This window comes from Chiloscyllium plagiosum, chromosome 48 (genome assembly GCF_004010195.1).
Source record: "Chiloscyllium plagiosum isolate BGI_BamShark_2017 chromosome 48, ASM401019v2, whole genome shotgun sequence".
Taxonomy (NCBI): Eukaryota; Metazoa; Chordata; class Chondrichthyes; order Orectolobiformes; family Hemiscylliidae; genus Chiloscyllium; species Chiloscyllium plagiosum.
The window spans coordinates 5649098-5657224 of record NC_057757.1 but is presented as its reverse complement, the minus strand read 5'-3'; the positions used below and the strand labels follow the sequence as shown (position 1 = coordinate 5657224).

At 48.2% G+C, this 8127-nt stretch overlaps 1 protein-coding gene across 1 annotated transcript in view; it reads left to right on the top strand.

The window, feature by feature from the left end:
• LOC122544393 (actin-like protein 6B) overlaps positions 1–8127 on the top strand; it is a 60513-nt gene that overhangs the window by 10667 nt on the left and 41719 nt on the right. Inside the window, exons 2-3 of the mRNA XM_043683639.1 lie at positions 2431–2507; positions 4347–4512. Coding sequence (XP_043539574.1) covers positions 2431–2507; positions 4347–4512 — 243 coding nt within the window. The remainder of the gene's footprint in view (positions 1–2430; positions 2508–4346; positions 4513–8127) is intronic.

The following is an 8127-nucleotide window of genomic DNA, read 5'->3' as shown; positions in this document are numbered from 1 at the left end:
GAGAGAGAGAGAGAGAGAGAGAGAGACAGCTGTCTTGGGATTAGAAAAGTGGACTTTCCTTCCAAGGGCTGGACGCGCCTTTGCCGTTTCCGGTGTCTCGGCCGATACTGGATGATCTGTCCGGTTTCTGATTCTACAGCGAACTATACTGTAAACGGAAGAGCCTTGGGAAAAGTTGATGAGCGGAGAGACCTGGGAGTTGGGTCCATTGTACAGGTTGCTGCACAGAGTGGTCCAGAAGGCATATACTTGCCTTCATCGGACGGGGTATTGAGTATAAGAACTGGCAGGTCATGTTAAAATTGTACAAGACATTGATTACATTTGGAATACTGTGTACAGCTCTGGGCGCCACATTACCAAAAGGATGTGAACGCTTTGGAGAGGGTGCAGAGAAGGTTTACGAGGATGTTGCCTGGTATGGAAGGTGCTAGCTATGAAGAGAGATTGAGTAGGTTAGGATTGTTTTCATTAGAAAATAGGAGATTGGGGGGGGACCTGACTGAGGTCTACAAAATCATGAAGGGTATAGACAGGGTGGATAGAGACCAGCTTTTTGCCAGGGTGAGGGATTCAGTAACGAGAGGTCCCACTTTCAAAGTGAAAGGTGAAAAGTTTAAGGGGTATACACGCGGCAAATACTTTACACAGAGGGTGGCGTGTGCCTGGAGTGCGTTGCCAGCAGAGGTAGTGGAGGCAGGCACAGTAGATTAATTTAAGATGCATGTGGACAGATGCGTGAGTAGATGGGGAGCAGAGGGATCCAGATGCTTAGGAAATGGGCGACAGGTTGAGACAGTAGATTTGGATCGGCTCAGGCTTGGAGGGCTGAAGGGCCTGTTCCTGGGCTGTACATTTTCTTTGTTCATTCCTTTTTAACTTTCCTCTCGCGGCTTCCTCAGCCATTACGGAGGGTCGTTACAAACAGCCCCGTGACTGTGGGTCTGGAGTCACGGGTAGGCCACACTGGGTAAGGATGGTAAATCTCCTTACCTGTGGTGGATGCTTTCAGAATGATCACATTTAATTCCACTTGTATTAATGAGTTGAAATTGAAGAGCTGCTGGTCATTGCAGCATTAACCACTACTAGGAGGAAGTGAGGACTGCAGGTGCTGGAGATCAGAGTCGAGAGTGTGGTGCTGGAAAAGCGCAGCAGGTCAGGCAGTCTGAGGAGCAGGAGAATAGACGGGCTTGCTGAAGGGGTAATGCCTGAATCGTCGATTCTCCTGCTCCTCGGACGCTGCCTGACCTGCTGTGCTTTTCCAGCACCACACTCTCTGCATTAGCCTCTACCGCTGGGTGACCAGCCCATTGACTATGTCTCTGCTCCCACCAGCCCCCAGTCCTTGGCTGGATATCCCCTTCTCGTCCTGGAACCATCTGAATAGATTCCTTCACATCCTGTGATGGATGGAGGGTGTATTGCTCCCTGTAGGACAAGGCGCTGGGAGATTAACCAGTGACCATGCTAGCAAACTGTGCCATTTCCAGCTGGTTAATGCAACAACAACACTGTATTTGCAGTGCACCTAAAGAACAATCTCAAATTTGACACACTAAGGGGATGCAATGGGCTGATGATGCAAAACTCTGTCAAAAAAACTAGTTTCAAGGAACATCTGAAAGGAGTGGGTGGGGGGAACAAAGGAATTCCAGAGGTTAAAGGTTAAGCCAGCTGGAGGCATGATTACTGATGATGGAACGATGGAAATGAGAGGGTGGGCAAGAGGCTGGGATTGCAGGACTGCAGGTATTTCGGAGGTCTGTCTGGCTGGAGGTGCTTACGGAGATAGGCCGGGGAGTGAGGTATTTCAAAACAAGGATGAGGATTTTGAAACTGAGGCCTACGCAGGCTGGGTGCCCACCGGTGGCGGGGGGGGTGCGAGTGAGGTATGGCGTGAGGTAGTGAGACCGAGAGAGTAGAGTTTGCTGAGAATGGGAGAATTTTACCTGTGAGGAACAGATGCTGAGGGCAGGCCGCATGGAGGTGTACAAAGTGGTGAGGGACCTGGAGAGGGGGGGAAAGGAAAAGTTGCGTTTCCTCACGAGACAGGCCGGTAAGTTGACAGCGAAGACAGGAAGTGAAGGGTTGAAGGGTTGTGCGAGTCTGGAACTCAAAAGACTGCCAACTCACAGCCTCTCTTGAAGGCTCAGGATTAGAGATATTATAAAAATAAATGAGCTCTCCAGGGAACTGGGTGTGAGCTTGAAAATGAGGGATTTCTGGTTAATCGCAGGAGCACAGCTCCGGATGAATGAAATGTCTATTGATACCAGGTGCTGGAATCCCCACCCTTAACCACTGCCTCATATTCTGTTAGTGTCTCTCCAGTTACTGTGTCCTGTTACTGAATGTACCATTAGCCAGGGCTGTGTGTCCTGTCAATATCTCTGAGTGCTGCTGCTAATTCTCTCTTCTCTCTGTCAGATGAGGTGGGAGCTCTTGTGTTTGACATCGGCTCATACACTGTGAGAGCTGGCTACGCTGGAGAGGACTGCCCCAAGGTTCACGATTGTCGCTCGTTTCTTTTCACTTGCTGTTGTATCTTAACCTGCGCCCGTTCCCACTAACTTCCGCTGCCTCTCTCTCCCTCTCTCTCTCTCTCTCTCTCTGCTACTACCTGGCAGTTACTTGTTCTGCAGTGCCCAAACTCTTGCTGCTTCTGAAATGCCCACACACTTATCAAACCAAAAGAGTGCAGAGAGAAAGGTGGAATTATCAAGTCAGACAGACGGACAGCACAGAAACAGACCCTTCAGTCCAACGTGTCCATGCTGACCAGAAATCCAAATTAACCTAGTCCCATTTGCCAGCACCCGGCCCATATCCCTCCAAACCCTTCCTATTCATATACCCATCCAGATGCCTTTTAAATGCTGTAATTGTACCAGCCTCCACCACTTCCTCTGGCAGCTCACTCCATACACGTACCACCCTCTGTGTGAAAAAGTTGCCCCTTAGGTCTCTTTTATATCTTTCCCTCTTTTTTTGGACTCCCCTATCCTGGGGAAAAGACCTTCGCTATTTACCCTATCAAAGCCCCTAATTATTTTATAATCCTCTAGAAGGTCACCCCTCAGCCTCCAACGCTCCAGGGAGAACAGCCCTAACCTCTCCCTATAGCTCATATCCTCCAACCCTGGCAACATCCTTGTAAGTCTTTTCTGAACCCTTTCAAGTTTCATAACGTCTTTCCGATAGGAAGGAGACCGGAATTGCACGCAATATTCCAACAGTGGCCTAACCAATGTCCGTACAAGTCCTGCTAAGGTTTGCTTTCCCAAAATGCAGGACCTCACATTTATCTAAATTGAACTCCATCTGCCACTTCTCAGCCCATTGGCCCATCTGATCAAGGTCCTGTTGTATTCTGAGATAACCTCCTTCACTGTCCGCTTGTAGGAATGCGCGTAAGAATTTTACCCGTGACAAACGGTCAAATAAGCTGGGATTGGATTCTTTGGAACAGGGGCTGAGGGCCGATTTAGTTGTCAGGTATACAGTCATGAGGGACTTAATAGGAAAGATATATAGCAGTCAGATCAGTAACCAGGCAGCAGAGATTTGTAATTGGAAGAGTTTGAGGGGAAGGTCAAGAAGAAATAGTTTTTGCCCTGACAGTTTACAGCAGATGTGAGGAAATCCCAGAGGGTGGCAGTAATCTGGAACTCATTGCCTGTGAGGGTAGAAACCCTCTGGTCGTTTAAGAATATTCAGATGGGCTCTTGTAATGTCAAGGCTGTGGGCCCAGTGCTGGGAAATGGGATCGAAATAGTTAGGAGCTTACTTCGGACAGGCATTGACTCAATGGGCCGAAGGGCATTTTTTCTCTGCTGTAGATCTCCACAACTCAACATGGATTTGATGGGGACAGTGTAGAGGGAGCTTTACTCTGTTTCTAACCCTGTACAGTCTCTGACCTGGGAGTGGTTGATGGGGACAGTGTAGAGGGAGCTTTACTTTGTGTCTAACCCTGTACAGTCCCTGTCCTGGGAGTATTTGATGGGGAACAGTGTAGAGAGAGCTTTACTCTGTATCTAACCCTGTGCTGTCCCTGTCCTGGGAGTGTTTGATAGGGGACAGTGTAGAGGAAGCTTTACTCATTGTGTGTCATTGAAATTTCCTCCTTAGGTCTTGCGCCCACCCATAGTTCCAACCCAACCCTTCCCTTCCTGACCGGGTGTGGGTCACCCTCTGTCACACCCTTTCACTTCAAAGTTGTCCACATGTACCTTGTCCTTTCTGTCTGTGATTTCACTCCTGGAGGTGGGGGGAGGTGAAACTGAAACAAGCCTTTTGTTTTTGCCTCGCCCCGACGTCTCTGCTGGTTTCTGTTTTCCCAGGCGGACTTCCCGACCACCGTGGGACTCATTAACCATGATGAGGCGGCTATGGAGATCGATGGAGAGAAGGACGCTAAGTCGGGGAAGACATACTACATTGACACTAACTCCCTGCACGTGCCCAGGGAGGGTGTGGAGGTTATCTCTCCTCTGAAGAATGCAATGAGTGAGTGACTGTTCCGGAGGTGAGGTGGTGGGGGGGGGGGAAATGCCATAGACCCGAATGTGACCCCGTATCCTGTGCCACTCTCCCACCTGAGACCCATCCACTTCCTGGGGCGGGCCACAGGGTTCAGCATGGGTATGGTTGCTTGATCCTTGTTCGTGGCTAGGCCCAGCCATTGAGCTTCAGCCAGCTATTCCTCTATGGAGGCCACCACAGTTTGAATCTAACCGCACCCACCTAGGCCTGTGCAAGTGGATTGACAATTCAGAGCTGATGCGATGACCCTGACCAAAACCTGTCAAAATATATTTCGAAGATGGCCTAGAATCCTGAGTGTTCCCTAGTTTAAAGGCAAGTGTCAGGTGTTTTGTACTGCATTCAATTCGGTTGGTTAAACTCTCCAGCACTAACCAAAACATATTTTATTCATGCACGCTAGTTAAAAGCAAGAAGACATTGGAATGATTTAACTCTGTTGGAAAACTGAACAGAATAATAGATTATTTAACTACTAACCAGTAACTTTTCCAATAGTAACATCCCATAAACACACCGTTGGCAAAAGGCAAAAATCAGTAAAGTTGATTGTTTCACAGGCAAGTCTCCAGTCCAGGAGGAAAGACATCAAGAGAAAACTCAGAGAGAGAGTAGCAGGGAGAGATGTACAGCAGCTTCTAAACCCAGCTTCAAGACCCCAGCAACTGCAACTGAAAAACTAAAAATCCTGGTTGTGGGGAATTTCACCCACCCAGTCAGGCTGCTTCTATTGTTCTTACTTTTTTTAATAAACCCAAGGCCTCACAAACTGTTTCCTTTATTGGCTCCGAGTAGACCTTTCGGCATCTTTCTCTTAACCTTTCTTCATTAAAAAAAAGGACAAAATCTACCTCTTCAAGCTATATTATGGTTACAGTGGCAAGCTGCCATTTTAAGCCACTGCAGTCTTTGGGGTATAGGGACACTCGCACAGTGTCATTAGGGAGGGAGTCCTAGGATTTTGACCTAGCGACACTGAAGGAACGGTGATATATTTCCAAGTCAGGATGACATGTGGCTTGCAGGGTGCAGTATCCTGTGTCCCCCTCATCCTGAGTCAGTTAACAGTGTGATAATGAGCAAATAATCTGTTTTCTTTGTACGTTGCTTGTTATAGAGTCACAGAAGTAGACCCTTCGGCCCAACCAGTCCGTGCCGACCATAATCCCAAACTAAACCAGTCCCAGCTGCCTGCTCCTGGCCCACACCCCTCCAAACCTTTCCTGTTCATGTATCCATCCAAATGTCTTTTAAATGTTGTAACTGTACCTGCACTCACCACTTCCTCTGGCAGCTCATTCCACACACTTGACCACTCTCTCTGTGTAAAAACGTCATCTGTCATGCCCTCTGTAAATCCTTCTTCTCTCACCTTAAAATTGTGTCCCCTTGTCCTGAAATCCCACACCATTGGGAAAAGTCCCTTACTCATCACCTTAACTGTGCCCCTCAGGATTTTATAAGGTCACTCCTCAACCTCCTACGCTCCAGGGATAAAAGTCTCAGCCTCTCCTTATGACTCCTCCATTCCCGGCAACAACCTCGTTACAGAGGAGGTTGAGAGGTGACTTAATTGAGACATATGCAATAATCAGAGGGTTAGAGAGGGTGGACAGTGAGAGCCTTTTTCCTTGGATGGTGATGGCTAGCACGAGGGGACATAGCTTTAAATTGAGGGGTGATAGATATAGGAACAGGTGTCAGAGGTAGTTTCTTTACTCAGAGAATGCCCTGCCTGCAACAGCAGTAGACTCGCCAACTTTAAGGGCATTTAAATGGGCATTGGATAAACACATGGATGACAATGGAATAGTTTAGGTTAGTTGGGCTTCAGATTGGTTCCACAGGTCGGCGCAACATCAATGCACTGTAATGTTCTATGTTCTAACAAAGACCTTTTCTGAACCCCCTCCAGCTTAATAATAATATAACAGGGTGATCAGAACCGCACACTTTACCTCAGAAGTGACGTCACCAAAAAGAGTTTCTCAGGAGTAATGCCACGGCATCTGAGAGGGCAGACGGGGCATTAGTTAAATGTCTCACTGGAAACACAGCACCTCAGTACTGCACTGGGACATTTGCCTTGGGTTTTACATGCCTGGAGTCGGACTTGAACCGGGGAACCTTGTGATGCAGTGCTACCAACTGAACCGCTCCTGCCTTCCTCTGGGGAGAGGTGAAAAACCAGGCTAAAGAGGACGTAGGAACACAAGTAGGCCAATCTGCCCCTTGAGCCTGTTCCACCATTTAATGAGATCATGGCTACACTGTGAGCTTATTCCATATACCTGCCTTTAGCCCGTATCTCTTAACACCTTTGTTTCATCACAAGAAGTTTGCAAGTAATGAGGAAGGCAAATGGAATATTGCCCTCCATTGCTATGGGGATGGAGTTTAAAAGCAGGGAGGTTATGCTGTAGCTGTACAGGCCGCACCTGGAGTACTGTGTGCAGTTTTGGTCTCCTCACTTGAGGAAGGACGTACTGGCTCTGGAAGGGGGTGCAGAGGGGGTTCACTCGGTTGATTCCGGAGTTGAGGGGGTTGGCTTATGAGGAGAGATTGAGTAGATTGGAACTATAATCGTTGGAATTCAGAAGAATGAGGGGCGATCATATAGAAATATATAAAATGCTGAACGGAATAGATAAGATAGGAGCAGAGAGGCTGTTTCCACTGGTGGGTGAAACTAGAACAAGGGGGGAGCAGATTTGGGACGGAGTTGAGGAGGAACGTCTTCGCCCAAAGGGTTGAGAATCTGTGGAATTCTCTACCCAGGCAAGCAGTTCAGGCTGCCTCATCGAAGGCAAAGAGAGAGAGAGAGAGAGAGAGAGATTTGAACAGTAAAGGGATTAAGGGTTACTGAGAGCAGCTGGGTCAGTGGGGCCGAGGCCAGGAAAAGGTCAGCCACGATCTTACTGAATGAACGAGGGGGTCATTCCAACGATTATAGTTCCAATCTACTCAATCTCTCCTCATAAGCCAACCCCCTCAACTCCGGAATCAACCGAGTGAACCCCCTCTGCACCCCCTTCCAGAGCTAGTACGTCTTTCCTCAAGTAAGGAGACCAAAGCTGCACACAGTACTCCAGGTGCGGCCTGTACAGCTTCAACATAACCTCCTGCTTTTAAACTCCATCCCCTTAGCAATGGAGGACGATATTCCATTTGCCTTCCTCATGACTTGCTGCACCTGCAAACCAACTTCTACTCCTGCTCCTGGTACTTGTGTATTATTATCTATCTCAAATTTAAAACTAACAACTGATCTCGCATCCACTGCTGTCTGTGAGGCTGAATTGCAAACATAGAATCCCTACGGTGTGGAAGCAGGCCATTCGGGCCATCAAGTCCACACTAACCCTTTGAAGAGCATCCCAACCAGACCAACCCCATCTATCCTATAAACCTACATTCCCATGGATAATCCAGTCTAACCTGCACATCCCTGGGCACTATGGGGCAATTTAGCATGGCCAATCCACCCTAACCTGCACATCCCTGGACACTATGGGACAATTTAGCACGGCCAATCCACCCTAACCTGCACATCCCTGGACACTATGGGGTAATTTAGCA